The sequence below is a fragment of the Somniosus microcephalus genome, chromosome 1 (genome assembly GCF_052327205.1).
Source record: "Somniosus microcephalus isolate GS21.2 chromosome 1, FLI_Smic_1.0, whole genome shotgun sequence".
In the NCBI taxonomy this organism is placed as follows: domain Eukaryota; kingdom Metazoa; phylum Chordata; class Chondrichthyes; order Squaliformes; family Somniosidae; genus Somniosus; species Somniosus microcephalus.
Genome location: NC_140987.1, coordinates 283,581,460 through 283,599,297, shown reverse-complemented (window position 1 = coordinate 283,599,297; position 17,838 = coordinate 283,581,460). Strand labels below are relative to the sequence as shown.

General features: G+C 43.9%; 1 protein-coding gene across 3 annotated transcripts in view; it reads right to left on the bottom strand.

Annotated features, from left to right (window-relative positions):
- Positions 1 to 2,473: 2,473 nt before the first annotated feature.
- LOC147124818 (neuronal acetylcholine receptor subunit beta-3-like) overlaps positions 2,474 to 17,838 on the bottom strand; it is a 96,629-nt gene continuing 81,264 nt past the window's right edge. For all 3 annotated transcript variants that reach the window (XM_085993564.1, XM_085993553.1, XM_085993570.1), the window contains exons 5-6: positions 4,771 to 5,656; positions 2,474 to 3,542 (exon numbers count right to left, since the gene is read on the bottom strand). In XM_085993564.1, the coding sequence (XP_085849690.1) occupies positions 3,384 to 3,542; positions 4,771 to 5,656 (1,045 nt within the window). In that variant the 3' untranslated portion in view covers positions 2,474 to 3,383. The remainder of the gene's footprint in view (positions 3,543 to 4,770; positions 5,657 to 17,838) is intronic.

The window sequence follows — 17,838 nt, the reverse complement described above, 5'->3', positions numbered from 1 at the left end:
CGTCTTCCAACGGGAGATGGATCGTATGGTGGATGAATACATGTTGGAAGCAACATTCCCGTACCTGGACAATGTTACCATCTGTGGGCGTGACCAACGGGAGCATGATCAAAATCTCGCGAAGTTCCTAGAGACTGCAAAGAGGTTAAACCTGACCTACAACGAAAACAAGTGTACCTTCAATACTACACGTTTGTGTATTCTTGGTTGCGTTGTGGAGAATGGGGTAATCGGGCCAGACCCTGAAAGATTACGCCCACTTAAGGAATTACCTTTACCTCACACTGTAAAAGCTTTAAGAAGGTGTCTGGGATTCTTCTCGTACTATGCCCAGTGGGTGGCTAGCTACTCAGATAAAGTCCGACCTCTTATTAAGTCAACGTCTTTTCCGCTATCGGCGGAAGCTCAGGAGGCTTTCCTTAATATCAAACGGGACATTGAGAAGGCAGTGGTATGTGCCGTGGATGAGAAGATCCCTTTTCAAGTGGAAAGTGATGCATCTGATTTTGCGTTGGCAGCAACTCTTAACCAAGCTGGTAGACCAGTAGCTTTCTTCTCTCGTACATTGCAAGGACCAGAAGTTCGACATTCTTCAGTGGAAAAGGAAGCACAGGCGATTATTGAAGCAGTCAGGTATTGGAGACATTATCTCGCTGGCCAACGTTTTACGCTCATTACTGACCAGCGATCCGTGGCCTTTATGTTCAACACTAAGCAGAGAGGCAAGATCAAAAATGATAAGATTTTAAGATGGCGAATAGAACTGTCAACATATGACTATGATATTCAGTACAGGCTTGGAGTATTTAATGAGCCATCGGATGCTTTGTCACGAGGAGTATGTGCTAGTCTAGGTACAGATAAGCTTCAAAGTGTCCACGACGCACTCTGCCACCCTGGGGTTACCAGAATGAACCACTTCATTAAGTCCCACAATCTACCCTACTCTATTGAGGAGGTCCGGACAATGGCCAGAACCTGTCGTGTTTGTGCTGAATGCAAACCCCGCTTCTATAAGCCGTCCGAGCCAGCTCATCTTATTAAAGCAACTCGACCATTTGAGCGTTTGAGTCTCGATTTTAAAGGTCCCCTTCCATCGAGCGACCATAATGTCTATTTTCTTAATATTATAGACGAGTACTCTCGGTTCCCTTTTGTTATCCCCTGTCCAGATGTGACTAGTGCTGTTGTAATTAAATGCCTCTGCCAACTGTTTTCCTTGTTCGGCATGCCTAGCTATATACATAGTGATAGGGGTTCTTCCTTTATGAGCGAAGAATTACGACAGTTTTTGCTATCGAAGGGGATTGCAACGAGTAGAACTACCAGCTATAACCCTCGTGGTAATGGGCAGGTCGAGAAAGAAAATGCGACAGTGTGGAAGGCTATCGTACTGTCTCTGAAGTCACGAGGCCTGCCGACCTCTCGCTGGCAGGATGTCCTGCCAGACGTGCTGCATTCCATAAGGTCTCTTTTGTGTACAGCGACGAATGCCACCCCTCATGAAAGGATGTTTAGTTTTCCAAGAAAAGCTACTAATGGAGTATCGTTACCCACATGGTTGACGACCACGGGCCCTGTGTTGTTGCGCAGGCATGTGAGAGGCCACAAGACTGATCCACTGGTGGAGGAAGTACAACTCCTCCATGCTAATCCCCAGTATGCGTATATTCAATATTCGGATGGGCGAGAGGATACGGTCTCTATTAAAGATCTTGCACCTGCTGGAGCTCGAAAATAGTTCAACTCTGAGAGTAGAGTTTTCAATCGTGGTATTGGACCTTCAGAGACACAAACCCTCAGTGTGGAAAATACTGATGATTCTGGGAATTCGAATGAACCGGAGTTAGTACTCCGGGAGGAGCCTCAGCAAGAGTTACGTCATTCCCAGAGGATTATCAGACCTCCTGACAGACTGAATCTATAGCAGGGGGTGAATGTGATGAAATAACTCTGTGTTCTGATATTTGTACTTGTACTTGTAATGTCTGGAATGTTCCACCAGGGGGAACCACTAATGCTCCTCCCTGGCCCCGCCCCTCTTCTGGTATGTTCTACCAAGGGCTCGGTCGATGATGAACTCTGTTAACTCTGCCATGATTCTTACTTAATAAAAGCCCTCAGTCTTAAACTTTAACTTCACGGTTTCGGGCAGTTATTTGGCACATCAGGAAGGTCAACAGAGCCGAAGTTTTGAGCTCCTGCGAAAGAAGGAGTTTCAGTAGGAGACTGTGATTATCGTGCTTTTTTCAAAACAGTGGGACTGCATGGGAAGAGGTGAAACCATAGAATCATAGAACCTTACAGCATAGAAGGAGGCCATTCGGTCCGTCGTGCCTGTACCAGCACAGGAAGAACAAGTAAAACCAAATTTAGGCAACCACTACTAAGGAGGTCGGTTACGGTATAAATAACGTTAAATCTGTATCATTCTGTGTGGAGGAAATAGGACACAGACTAGAGTATGTTCATAACAAGAAAACATTTTATTTTACGGAAGCAGACTGATATACAAATTAGTGGAGTTTGAAGGTTGTGAGGGTGTTCATAGGGGAATATAGCTGTGAGGAATAAAGCCAGGACTCTAACATAGCATAATTCCTACATGCAAGACACTGAAATCCTGACTGTGACTCAGACGAGCAGCTTGTAACTGGATCTTCAATCAGAGGGTGATGAACCTGTGGAATTCTCTACCACTGAAGGCTGTGGAGGCCAAGTCACTGAATATATTGAAGAAGGAGATAGATAGATTTTTCGACACAAAAGGCATCTAGGGGTATGGGGAGAGAGCAGGAATATGGTATTGAGATAGAGGATCAGCCATGATCATATTGAATGGCGGAGCAGGCTCAAAGGGCAAAATGTCCTACTCCTGCTCCTATTTTTCTATGTTCTATGTTTTTAAAACATATTTAAAAGCTTTTAAAATGTGCCTATTAGTGCCCTTGTGCCTAAAAAAAGCTTGATGTTAAGAGCCTCCTGGAAAGCCCGCAAACGGGTGCAATTAGCGGAAACTCGCCACAGTGATTAATTCTAGCTGGGGGAGTGGCCAGTTTTGTGGGCGGGACCGGCTTCCAGTGTAATATTTTTTAAACTAGTGCAAAAGATTGCAGAAACTCAATTTTGCACTGGACGTAACTTGCACTTGAAATTCCGCAGTCTTGTGCACCGATTTGGCCGATGTTGGGCGAACTGCGCTGAAAAAACCAGCGCAACCCAGCGGGAACCCCTTGCCTATTATGTATAAATATCCGTGTTCTGCCATGGCTCGCAAAGGATTACTTGTCAAATCATTGTCCTTCTATAAAATATAGCTAAATCTAATAGCAAGTGACGTATTAGCAAACCTGATCCAAAATATCAACGTGCCACATCTCAGGTTAATTATGATAGTTTACGCTGGGCATTATTACGATGCTTGCCCACATTTGAAGTGCTGGAGCAAATATCAATACCGATCCCAGAATGGCCACCAGCAAAAACAGCCATAAGAAGATCCGATCCAACACTTGAGCCACAAATTTCCAGTCTTCCACAACCTGAATAGAGAGAAACAGTGTTTAAAAATGCATTCTGAATATTATTAATTTACCTGAGGGAGAAACTGATGGAAGAATGAAAGAAAATTGGATTGATAAAGAGATGGTGAGATACATAGATGGAAGTAGAGAAAGCCTGATTTATAAAGGGATGGGTAGGTCAGTAGATGGTGGATTGGGTGTAGCAGAGGTTGGTAGTTTGGATTGTTGATGGCTGAATGGTACTATCATTGAATGAGTGGAAAGGCTACATTGGTGGACTCCTGGACAGTGCACACACTAGAGATCACTTTGAAAAACACTGATGGTTTCTCTTTGGATTCCCTATTGGGACTAATCCCTGCCATGCAGCCTTTCGCTGCCAAGATGGCCTAGATCGCTGAATTCTACACCAACACCTTCAATGTGTCTCTAGGATTTGTCTGTTAATTTTTTTCTTTAAGCAGGGAAAAGGCATCCAACATAAATTATCCTCAGCCCGCTTCCCAAAATGGTGCAGGCAACATCCACAAAATACTTTGGCTAGTAGTAAAGCTAACAATCACTGAGCTAAGTTCAAATATCAGATCTCTGGGGACTCAAAGTCAGAACATTGGAGAGAGGTCCCATGCAAAGTCTTTGAATTGCTGGGCCACCTTCAGTTGAGTTCTCTTAGCTTGATACCCTTAGATTTAGATTGTGAAGCAGTTACTAAAAAAAATTATTTGAAAGTGAAAATTAAATCAAGAGATAATTGAAGCTGAAGAGATACAGATGTGAGGTTAGCAAAAAACATACAGAAAAGGAGATACAGGGACAAATTGATTAAAAAAAGTGGGTCACTGGAAGATAGTTGAGATGGTAAAGAGTGGCAATGCAAAGACACAGAGAAGTGGACCCTAAGCCACTCAAGCACACCAGTCAATCGTAGACCAACACTAGTAGAGGAGTGTCAGCAACTTACTTTGTTGCCCTCTCACTAAAAGTGGTATTTGTGACGTACAAAATAGAGTGGAATTTAAAAAAATATTAGAATGAAAAAGAAATTCAGGAGGGCTATTCTTGAGAGAAAAAAAATGATCGTAGTTATTAAATGCTCCTTTATTTTTATGGTTATAAGTTACATCCTGGTATTCAGAATCATTGAAAACAGCAATGAAGCTGCAACGTATGTACCTTTAGGGTATTATTTTGTTTTGAAAACTAACAACATGTACTTTGCAGCCTTGCACCTCTCCACTGCCCTTACCTCTCGAATGGAATGCTCTTTCTTTATGTGGCTTGAGATGTATCTCACAGATTCAGCGGCCTTTTCTAAGATGGTGACCATAGATGCATTTTCATTGTTCTTCGCCGCATTGTGCCAACGTTTCTCAAACGTTTTTTGCTCTACCTTCGGACTGTCAGTAGCATTTTCCGAACAGTGGTAGCGATCAGTGTGGCCCCTCATGCACAGAAGTTTGGGAAGGGTTTGAAGGAACAGCTTTTTGACCCATGGGGCCATGGGGTGGTAGGTGGTTGAGGATCGATGATGGACGTTTATAACAAAGACAGTGACAATGATCGAGAGGGTGACAAAGATCATAATAAACAGCAAGTACTCGCCAATCAATGGGATGACCCTTGAGGAAGAAGGGATTATTTCTTCAATAAGCAAAAGGAACACAGTCAGGGAAACCAGAACTGAGGTGGACAGCGATAGCTTCTCCCCTTCGTCTGACGGTGAGTAGAATACCAGTACAGTTAGAAGAGATAGACCGAGGCAAGGGACAATCAGGAACAACGTGTAGAATAGAGGCAAGCGCCTCAGTACAAAGGAATAGGTGATAAATGGATATGAATAGTAGCCATCCCTTCTCATCCCTTTCACTCCTGTGGCATTTAGAATTTCCCACTCTCCATTGTCAAAGAAATTCTTTCGGTCCACCTCTTCATCTACCAGAATTAGGTCAACCAGGCCACTGTCATAGGTCCAGGAGCCGAATTTCATTGAACAGTTTTGCTTGTCAAACGGGAAAAATGTGACATCTATTGTACAGGAGCTTTTGTAACTCGCAGGAGGTGTCCATCTCACCAGACCATTAAACTTCACAATAGCCTTTGTCATTAGGGAGGATTCAAAACGTCCATCTGCACTGAAGGCAACAAAAAAGTACACAGATGAATATAAGAGAGCAGAAAGCAACAACAAAAGAAAATTAAACACTGCCAGCCACTTAGTTCTGAATCTGTCTCCAGCAGAATATTGCTATTACAAATGCATTGGGTTTGGATAAACAGAAATCCATCCTCACTGAGTTTGTATTATTAAATGCATTAAAGAAAGGACTTGAGAAACTTGCATTTATGAAGCACCTTTCCCAACCTCAGGATCTCCCAACGTGCATCACAGCCAATTAAGTACTTTTGAAGTGTAGTAATGTAGGGAAACGCGGCAGCCAAATTGCACACAGCAAGCTCCCACTAGCAATAGTGAGATAAATCTATTTTGATGATGTTGGTTCAGGGCTAAATGTTGGCCAGGGCACCAGGAGAATTCCCTGCTCTTCTTCAACAGGTGCCGTGGGATCCTTTTAAAACTACCTGAGAAGGCAAATGCAGTCTTGGGCTAATGTCTCATTGAGTCGCTCCCTGTCAGAGGTGCCATCTTTCGCATACCATTGTGAAGGCTCCCAGTAGTGGTATAGATTCAACGCCAGAAGCTGACCGAGTGGTGAGGAACCGAACCCCCTGTGTTAGGGTGAGGTAAGTGGAGGTGCACCTGCGGGAGATGGGTTGCCTCATTCGTTAATGGACACTGTGCACTTATAACATCTGTGTTAAATATTAGGTGATCTAGGTGTGCAGAGGTTTTAAAACTGTTGACTAAAAGCTGCCATTGAGTAAATGTTTTGTCTAAAATTCCCCAGTCTGTGACATTTTTTAAGTTCTGTTCCTGTGATGTTACAAACTTGGAAAGATGTACACAACCCATTATCTCTATTCTTGAGAATAATATCATGGGAGATCAGGATGTATATCTTGTTCAATACAAAATTAGGGATTATAAGGGTGAGTGCATATAGGGGTGATTAAATACTATGTAAAAGGTATTGGTTTCTTAGTTGCTGCAACAATGGAGCTGTCATACCAAGAAAAACAATTGACCTAGTTTGACGATCTATAAAGCTAACTTTTTGATCTGGAGTTTTTGCGTTCATTGCCTGGCATTGAAATTAGATAATTGTAACTACTGCACCAGAATTTCTGTTGCCCTGTGTGCTGTGATGTTCCTGATCAATGACCAGATGCATATTGGTGGAGTGGAAGCCTAGGAGGTTAAACAAATCTTTTAGAGTTTTTTGAGGTTGTAACTAGCAGAATATATAAGGGGGTACCAGTGGATGTGGTGCATTTGGATTTTCAGAAGGCATTCGATAAGGTGCCACACAAGAGGTTTTTGAACAAAATAAGGGCTCATAGGATTTGGGGTAATATACTAGTATGAGGATTGGTTAATGGACAGATAATAGAGAGTAGGAATAAACGGGTCATTTTCAGGTTGGCCGGCTGTAACTAGTGGGGTACCACAAAGATCAGTGCTTGGGCCTCAGCTATTCACAATCTATATTAATGATTTGGATGAGGGGACCAAATGTAACATATCCAAGTTTGCTGATGATGCAAAGCTAGGTGGGAATGTAAGTTGTGAGGAGGATGCAAATAGGCTTCAAGGGGATATAGACAGGCTAAGTGAGTGGGCAAGAACATGGCAAACGGAATATAATGTGGAGAAATGTAAAGTTATACACTTTGGTTGGAAAAATAGAAAAGCAGAGTATTTTTTTAAATGGTGAGAGATTGGGAAGTGTTGGTGTTCAGAGGGACCTGGGTGTCCTTGCACACAAATCACTGAAAGTTAACATGCAGGTGCAGCAAGCAATTAGGAAAGCAAATGGTATGTTGGCCTTTATTACAAGAGGATTTGAGTACAAGAGTAAAGATGTCTTACTGCAATTATATAGGGCCCTGGTGAGACCACACCTGGAGTATGGAGTACAGTTTTGGTCTCCTTACCTAAGGAAGGATATACTTGCCATAGAGGGAGTGCAACGAAAGTTCACCAGACTGAATCCTGGGATGGGGGGATTGGCCTATGAGGAGAGATTGAGTAGACTAGGCCTATATTCTCTAGAGTTTAGAAGAATGAGAGGTGATCTCATTGAAACATACAAAATTCTTACAGGACTTGACAGGGTAGATGCAGGGAGGATGTTTCCCCTGGCTGGGGAGTCCAGAACCAGGGGAGTCACAGTCTCAGAATAAGGGGTCGGCCATTTAGGACTAATATGAGGAGAAATTTCTTCACTCAGAGGGTGGTGAATCTTTGGAATTCTCTACCCCAGAGGGCTGTGGAAGCTCAGTCGTTGAGCATATTCAAGACAGAGATCGATAGGCTTTTGGATATTAAGGGAATCAAGTGATATGGGGATAGTGCAGGAAAGTGGAATTGAGGTAGAAGATCAGCCATGATCTTATTGAATGGCAGAGCAGGCTCAAGGGGCCGAATGGCCTACTTCTGCTCCTTTTTCTTATGTTCTTATGTTTCCATTTGAATGGTGGCCTTATTTCAGGTCTGAACCTAGACAATGAATGCCTGCAGGCCATTCAACAGTGGAGGTCTTTACTGCTGAACCCAATCTCCTCCTCACCCAATATCCACACCTACACACTTTCCCAGCACAGGTCATTGGATGATGATCAGGAACTCTTGCTGATTTTAGATTCTGGTCATGTGAGAAGGTTTCTCTGCGACTACCTACAGGTGCACTGTCATCAGGAGTGTCCCTTGGAAGAACAGAAACTCCTGATTCTGAACACTGGCCCAGTGTTCACAATGAAGGAGGCCACCATTATTTGTAACTATATATCTGTGCACAGTTTGAGGTAAGTGCTTGCTGGGTTTTCCAGATGTTTCATTATTTATTTGAGAAGAAAGGTAGACAGTTAAGAGTCTTCTTGTACACCTGATATTTGCCAGTGTGAGCTGGTTGTCTATTGTCTTGAGTCTATTTAATTGCAACACAAGATTTAACAATTAGCTGAAATAATAATAAAATTAAAGGAGGCTGACTTATAGCTGCACTACACATCTATCGGTGATGCAGAGGAGTTTTAGCTTCATATCATGCAAACTAAGGTATAACTTGGGTCTTGAGTTCGCCAAATAAATTTGACAAATGGTGTGAAAACACCTGCTGGAGGTAGATTTGTATCACATCAGCTTTTCACCAGCTGCAGTGTGCATGTAACTGATCATTCCCAGGCAGTTCACATTTTTTATCTTTTTAATGTTATTCAACTATCCCATCAGCTCTTTGTTAGCATTAAAATGTAATCAGCAATCAGATGCTCTGTTCTTCCTAACCAGAAGGTAATGTAGAGCTAGCAACATAACTAATATCTACTGGTCCTGTGCTGCTTTACGCAGGTACCAGCCTCAAACAAATATCTGGTGAGTGCTGATTCTCTGAATTTCCCAGATTTTCTTTCCCTAATTGGCCTTGGGTTTATATCTGGCTTTTGCCTCCCCTAGGAGATTACTGGAGTGGCTGCTGGTGGGTAGGGGATATTCACTCAAGCTGCTTCAGTCATCATGACTGTGCGGGGCAGGCTTGATGGACCAGATGACCTTTTCCTGCCTGGCATTTTCGTATATTTGTACAGTTCTGCACTTAATGGCCCAGAACTTGGTGTCGGGGGCTTGCCACGCGTGCAAGCCCCCGATGTGCGCTCACCCTGCGCGCCGACATCTGAAACCTGGCCCGCAGTGGATTTCCTTTCAGTGGCCAGGTTCTGATGTCGGCGCGCTGTGCTAACCTGACCCAGCGGCGTAGTTAGTGCGATGTGCCGGCTGGGATCAGGTGAGCACTGTTCAGCCAATCAGGGGAGGGGAAACTTCATTCATAAGTTTGAGAGTAAGAACTGTCAAACTCATAAGAAGTACTGCACCCCAAAACACTACTTAAACTTTAAATAAAATTTTAAAAAACATCCCAATCATTAAATTAAGTATAAATAAGTTTAAAAAAATAATTTAAACAATAATTTTTTTTTTGAAAAAAATTAATTTTTAATAAAAAGGGTCTAAAACTAAACTTACCTTATTGTAGATTCTTTAAAATAATAAACCTGTGGAAAAAAAATTTCTAAATTGCACTAAAACACCACTTACCTGTAAAAATAAATACTTACGTGTGCTTTTTACAAGCGTAAAGACCGGAGGCCTTTAAACATGCGCAAATCCCCCAAAACAGAGGAAATCCAAGACGCACGTGCTGCCCCCTACAGCACACGCACTAGCCTCTTCACCTCTTGGGTTAGAGAGGAAATGCCGGTTTTCAGCGCATGCGCTGTGCATGCTGAAAACCTGCATTTCCTCCGGCCAGACGCGAGTACGCCTTCCGTACTCACGCGTTTGGGGAGGAATTTCTGCCCCAATAGCTTCTTTAATACCAAGTTGGTCCTACTGCTTCTCTTATTCTTCTGTTGCCTTCTAAGTCAAAAATTATCTGTACAGGTTACTGTCTGGGAGTCATATCTTAGTATGAGTAAAGTGATGATGACATATATGGCAAAAACATCTCCTGCTGTCAAATATTCACTGAGTGATGTCAACCCACTTGGTAGTCTGCTGAGCAATCTGAGTGCATGTTGTCACGTTAGTTTATGTTCCCATCCTTCAGCATCGGTCATGTCACTGCTGCTGATAGAAATTATCCAATTTCCTGATTCTGTCAATCTTGATCACTTCCATTATTACTTTCTAAGCTACTGCTGGATATTGTCACAAATTGTGTAAAAAAGCATACGGGATCCTGGGCTTCATAAATAGAGACATAGAGTACAGAAGCAAGGAAGTTATGATGAACCTTTATAAAACAGTGGTTCGGCCTCAACTGGAGTATTGTGTCCAATTCTGGGCACCGCACTTTAGGAAGGATGTGAAGGCCTTAGAGAGGGTGCAGAAAAGATTTACAAGAATGGTTCCAGGGATGAGGGACTTCAGTTATGTGGATAGACTGGAGAAGCTGGGGTTGTTCTCCTTAGAGCAGAGACGGTTGAAAGGAGATTTGATAGAGGTGCTCAGAATCATACGGGGTCTAGTCAGAGGAGATAGAGAGAAACTGTACCCATTGGCAGAAGGTCGAGAACCAGCGGACACAGATTTAACGTGATTGGCAGAAGAACCAAAGGCAACATGGGGAAAAACATTTTTACGCAGCGAGTGGTTAGGATCTGGAATTCACTGCCTGAAAAGGTGGTGGAAGCAGATTCAATTGTGGCTTTCAAAAGGGAATTGGATAAGTACCTGAAGGAAAACTGTAACTTGCTAGTAATTATTAAATTAATAACTTAAACAATATAAAAGAATCAAACAATAAAACCAAAATATCGATTGAATAAAAGCTTTAACTAATGAATTAATAAATAAAACAAGGTTAGAGATGGCAGGGCAGGTGGTGTGTCGTAACTGCAGCATGTGGGAGTTTGTGGAGAGCATCGCAACCCTGAGCAGCCACATCTGCAGTAAATGTCTGCAACTCGAGGAACTTCGGCTCAGAGGTGTTGAGCTGGAGTACGAGCTGCAGACATTGCAATGCATCAAGAAGGGGAGAGTTACCTGGACACTTTGTTCCAGGAGGCAGTCACACCCTTTAGGTTAAGTAGTACTTTAGAGTTTGTCAGTGGTCAAGGACAGGAGGGTGTGACTGCAATTTAGGAACGTATGGGGACCCAAGATGCAGTGATGGAGGAGCCTCAGCCCTGGACCTTGTCCAACAGGTACAAGGTACTTTCTACCTGTATGGATGAGGAAAAGGACTGCAGGGAGGATGGGCAAAGCATAGAAACATAGAAGATAGGAGCAGGAGTAGGCCATTCGGCACCTCGAGCCTGCTCCGCCATTCAATGTGATCATGGCTGATCATCCAAATTCATTACCCGGTCCCTGCTTTCTCCCCATACCTCTTGATCCCTTTAGCCTTAAGAAATATATCCAACTCCTTCTTGAATATATTTAATGAACTGGCCTCCATCGCCTTCTGTGGTAGAGAGTTCCACAGATTCACCACTCTCTGGGTGAAGAAATTCCTCCTCATTTCTGTCCTAAATGGCCTACCCTTTATCCTTAGACTGTGTCCCCTGGTTCTGGACTCCCCGACCATCAGGAACATCCTTCCTGCATCTAGTCCGTCCAGTCCTGTCAGAATTTTATAAGTTTCAATGAGATCACCTCTCATTCTTCTAAACTCCAGCGAGTACAAGCCCAATCGACCCAATCTCTCCTCATACATCATTCCTGCCATCCCAGGTATCAGTCTGGTGAATCTTCGCTGAACTCCTTCCATGGCAAGAACATCCTTCCTCAGATAAGGCGACCAAAACTGCACACAATACTCAAGATGTGGTCTCACCAAGGCCCTGTACAACTGCAGCAAGACATCCTTGTTCCTGTACTCAAACCCTCTCGCTACGAAGGCCAACATACCATTTGCCTTCTTAACTGCCTGCTGTACCTGCATGCTTACCTTCAGCGACTGGTGAACAAGGACACCCAGGTCTCGTTGCACTTCCCCTTCTCCCAATCTATTGCCATTCAGATAATAAACTGACCATGGCACTGTAGTACAGAGGGCCATCCAAGTGGGGGGAAAAGGAAGGAATGTGGTAGTGGTAGGAGACAGTATAGTCAGGGGGATAGACACTGTTCTCTGCAGCCATGAAAGAGTCCTGAAGGCTGTGTTGCCTGCCCGGTGCCATGGTTAAGGATATCTCCTCACAGCTGGAGAAGAACTTGGTGTGGGAGGGGGAGGATTCAGTTGTCGTGGTCCATGTAGGAACCAACGACATAGGTAGAACTAAGAATGAGGTTCTGCTGAGGGAGTTTGAGGAGTTAGGGTCTAAATTAATAAGCAGAACCTCAAGGGTAATAATCTCTGGATTACTACCTGAGCCACGCGCAAATTGACATAGGGTCAAGCAGATCAGAGAGTTAATTGCGTGGCTCAAGGAGTGGTGCGGGAAGAAGGGGTTTCAATTCATGGGGCACTGACACCAGTATTGGGGAAAGATGGAGCTGTTCCGTCGGGTTGGGCTCCACTTAAACCGGGCTGGGACCAGCGTCCTGGTGAATCGATTAACTAGGGCAGCAGACAGAGCTTTAAACTAAAAAAGGCGGGGGGAGGGGTCAGGTGAGGGGAGATTTAGAAATCTAAAGAGAAAGGTCAAGGCAATAGAGCAGTGTAGTGATTTGGGTAAAAATAAGCAGAGTGTGCCAGGAAGGGACAGAGAGTTTAATGGTAGCAGTGCAGCAGATAATAAGCTCAAAGCAGGGAATAATGGTAAAAATTTTAATTAAGTGCTCCTTAACTGAATGCATGAAGCATTCATAACAAGATAGACGAACTAATGGCACAAATAGAGATAAATGGGTTTGATCTAATAGTCATTACAGAGATGTGGTTGCAAGGCGACCAAGGTTGGGAAATAAATGTTCCAAGGTACTTGACGTTTCAAAAAGACAGGCAGAATGGAAAAGGAGGGGGGGGGTAGCCCTGATAATAAAGGATGACATAAGGACAGTAGAGAGAAAGGATCTCAGCGCGGAGGATCAGGAGTTAGAATCAGTATGGGTGGAGATAAGGAATAACAAGAGGCAGAAAACACTGGTAGGAGTAGTATATAGGCCCCCTAACAGTAGCTATACCGTTGGACAGAATATTAATCAATAAATAGTAGGAGCTTTTAACAAAGGTAAATAATCGTGGGGGACTTTAATCTTCATATAGGTGGGACAAATCAATTTGGCAAAGGTAGTCTGGAGGTCGAGTTCATGGAATATATTCGGGATAGTTTCCTAGAACAATATGTCATGGAACCAAACAGGGAACAGGCTATTTTAGATCTTTTATTGTGCAATGAGACAGGGTTAATTAACAATCTCATAGTAAAGAAACTTGTGGGGCCGAGAGATCAATATATGATAGAATTTCACATTAAGTTTGAGAGTGACTTGCCTAAGTCCAAAACTAAAGTCTTAGGCCGCGATTTTTCGAGTGGAGGCGGGTTAGTGTCGGGTTCGATGTCCGGTGGGTACCGGTCCCGCTGCCGGTTTAATCTGCTCTGAAATAACGATTTTGGCTTCAGTGGGCTGATTAAGCCCATTGTGCACGTTACCCGGCCTGTAGTGTATGTACCTTTAAGAGAGAACTACTTTTACAGCTCCTGTATACTGTAGTACAGGCAGTGACTGTTAAGTCTGTGTGTTCCAGTTGTATTAAGATTAATTACTGACACAGACTACAAGAATAAAGTTCAACAGGTCTTTACTAGTTGGAGGTCAGGACTATACTAAATACAATATCACTACACAGTACTTATATACCGGTGGTCACCACCGGTATTACGTATACAGCAGCCAGAGAAAGTAGTACATCTCTTAAGGTGGAACAGGCTTAAGTTCTCTTAAGGTGGAACAGGTTACATACACCACAATCCTCCCTTTTTAGCTTAACAGTCATATCCCCATTTAACATAACATAATAACATATATACATATATAACTTCAGGTATAAACAGTTCAAAGGTTCAGTCCCTCAGGAGGCCTTCTGATTCGGTTTGGATAACGCCTTTCAGTGGTCTCTGATTCTTGTTGCTGAGGTGACTCTTCTTGTTGGTTTCCTATGTATTGGACGTCATCATCAGGTACAGTCCCTGCCGAGGTAGATGCTTCAGGTTCATTAACGTCTTCCACAGTTGTCTCTGTCGCAACCATGGGTTCGACCCTTGCTCTTGATTCTACCAGTTGATCCGCATGACGCCTTATCACATTGTTACCAATATCTACTGTGTATATCAGAGGTCCTTGTCTGGCCCGAATTGTTCCGGACTGCCATTTTTCGTTTCCATAGACCCTTGCCAACACTGGTTGTCCTACGTCGAAACTTCGAGTGGACTTGTTATTAATATGCCGGAACTGTTTGTTTTCCACTTCCCTCCGCACATTTGGTTTTAACAAGCCCAACCTGGACCGCAACCTCCTGTTATAAAACATCATGGCAGGACTTTGGTTAGTCACCGCATGAGCGGCGTTTCGATATGCCATTAGGAAATTGTCCACCTTGTGTTGTAACGGAATCTGATCATCGTTCATGGCCTTTATTGCCTTTTTGAATGTTTGGACAAATCTCTCGGCCAACCCGTTTGTCGCCGGATGATATGGGGCAGAGGTATAATGTTTCACCCCATTCTTCTTTAAGAATTTTTGGAATTCTTCCGACACGAACTGTGGTCCGTTGTCCGAACATATCTGTTCTGGCAATCCGTTCCTTGCGAATATTGTTCTTAACACCGCAATTGTCTTTTCTGAAGTAGTGGTATTCATCTTGATCACTTCTGGCCATTTGGAATGTGCGTCCACCGCAATTAGGAACATGGAGTCCATGAATGGACCAGCAAAGTCAATATGTACACGTTGCCATGGGGCTGAAGGCCATTCCCATGTGTGTAGCGGTGCGATCGGAGGTGCATTTTGCACTTTTTGGCACCCAGCGCAGCTTTTTGTCAACTCCTCTATCTGTTGGTCAATGCCCGGCCACCATACATAAGCCCTAGCAAGACTTTTCATCTTAACTCCCCCCAGATGACCTTCATGCAGTTCCTTTAGAACTCTTTCCCGTAACTTGGGAGGAATAATCACTCTTGTCCCGTACATCAAAGTACCATGGCAGACGGACAGCTGGTCTCGCCTTGCCGAGAATGCCGGTAACAGAGGATCACCATGTGTTGGCCATCCCTTCACTGTCACCTCGTAAACTCGGGACAGTGTCGGGTTGTTCCTGGTTTCTCTTTCAATACTTGCATTGGTGACTGGTAAACACTCGATGATGGTCGAATGAAATAACTCAACAGGGTCAACTTTCATCGTCTCTTCTGCTTCACGTAGTGGCAGGCGCGACAGCCCATCAGCACTGCCATGCTGCTTCGTACCTTTGAATTCTATTTGATATTGATGTGCCCCTAGGAAAAGGGACCATCTCTGGAGTCGCTGTGCTGTCATCACCGAAACACCCTTCTTAGGGTTAAAAATGGATACCAACGGCTGATGGTCTGTCAAAAGTGTGAATTTTTGGCCCTGCAGGTAATGATTAAACTTCTTCACTCCCCATACAAGGCTGAGAGCTTCCCTATCAATCTGCGCATAGTTGCGCTCAGCGGAGGTCAATGATCTGGATGCAAACGCGACTGGCCTTTCCGTGCCATTTGGCAACTTGTGTGAGAGTACTGCCCCAATACCATATGGAGAAGCATCACAAGCCAACCGAATAGGCAGTGTCGGGTTGAAGTGAGCCAACACTTCCTCTGAGGTGATCAATTCTTTGCTTTTGCGAATTGCCTTCTTACAGTTTTCGCTCCATTCCCATGGTACCCCCTTCTGTAAAAGAGCGTTCAGCGGGTGCAGTACCGTGGATAGATTCGGTAGAAACTTATGGTAATAGTTAATCAATCCCAGAAACGACCTCAACTGAGAGACATTATCCGGAGCGGGAGCCTTTACAACTGCCTCTATCTTGTCAGGAGACTTATGAAGCCCCTCCCGGTCAATGACATGACCACAGTATGAGATCCGCTTCTGAAAGAACTCACATTTCTGCCGATTAACTCTAAGTCCATACTCTTTCAGTCTGTTGAGCACCAGTTCCAAGTTTGCGAGGTGTTCTTCATCACCATCACCTGTAATCAGAATATCGTCCAGGTAACATTGTGTGCCTGGAATTCCCTGTAATACCTGCTCCATGGCCCTCTGCCAAATTGCCGGAGCCGATGCCACTCCAAAAACCAGCCTATTATACCGGTTCAAACCTCTATGCGTGTTGATCATGAGGTACTGGCGTGACTCTTCTTCAACCTCCATCTGCAAGTACGCCTGCGCCAGGTCTATCTTGGTGAAGTGTTTCCCGCCAGACAACGAAGCAAAAATATCCTCAATCCGCGGAAGCGGATACTGCACCGTGTGAAGCACCGGATTAACGGTGATCTTGAAATCTCCACAGATGCGAACCTTCCCTGGTTCTCCTGGTTTGTTGCTCGAAGGACGTTTCATAACGGGAACAATGGGCGTAGCCCACTCACTCCAATCTACCTTAGACAGTACACCTGAACGTTCTAGCGTTTCCAGTTCCGCTTCTACAGTAGGTCGTATTGCATAGGGTACCGGTCTGGCTTTGAAAAATTTTGGTTGTGCATGTTCATCAATCTTGATGTTCGCCGTAATTCCTTTCAGTGTTCCCAGTCCTTGCTGGAGCACCTCTTTAGCATCATCCAATATTTTGGACAATCGTTTAGGTTTGACATCTGTTTCCCCGGAATCTTCCGTTAGTGCTTTTAAGGAGTGCCAGTCCATATTCATTTTCCTAATCCACTCCCGTCCCAGTAGTGGTGGACCTCCTTCAGGTAGCACATATAAGTCCATTACTTGGCTTTCTTCGCCCTTGTGGACCACTTTTACCTCTATCTTTCCGATGGGGTACACTCTTTGCCCCGTGTATGTTTTCAATATAATCTCCGTATCCCGTAGGGGAATATGTTGGAATAACCTTTTGTAATCTTTCTTATTCATGACCGTCAATGCCGATCCAGTGTCCAATTCCATCTTTACTTGGACTCCTGCTATCTGAAGAGTGACCCAAATTGTCTGGAGATCTGCATCCTTACCAACGTTATGTACTCTTAAGCTACCCAGTTCATTACTGCTAGCGCCTGAATCTGACTTCTGTTCGTTCGAACTGGTCTTTGTCACCTTGTGCACTTTTATGTATTTTCCTTGCGGTGACTTTTTGTTGCTGGTCTTCTTTCCTGACCGGCATACGTTAGCTATGTGGCCAAGCCTGCCACACGTTCTGCATTCTTGGTTTTTAAACCAACACTGGTTCTGATCGTGTGTTGTCTTTCCACAACGATAACATTTTACAGTACTCAAACCCAATTTATTTGTACTGAGTTCCGGTGACCGTAGCTGCATTACTGCCGTGCCTCTCGCTGCGGCTTCGTGTGCTGCTGCCATAGTGACCGCTTTCTCAAGCGTCAGCTCATTCTCCTCGAGCAGTCGCTTTTGTGTATCTTCTTTTAATAATCCACACACAAATTTATCTCTTAGCGCGTCTATTAGTCCCATTCCAAACTGACAGTACTTTGCTAGCTTACGCAATTCCATTAAATATTCAGCATTGCTTTCATCCTTCAGCTGCCTTCTGCTGTAAAATTTAAATCGTTTCGC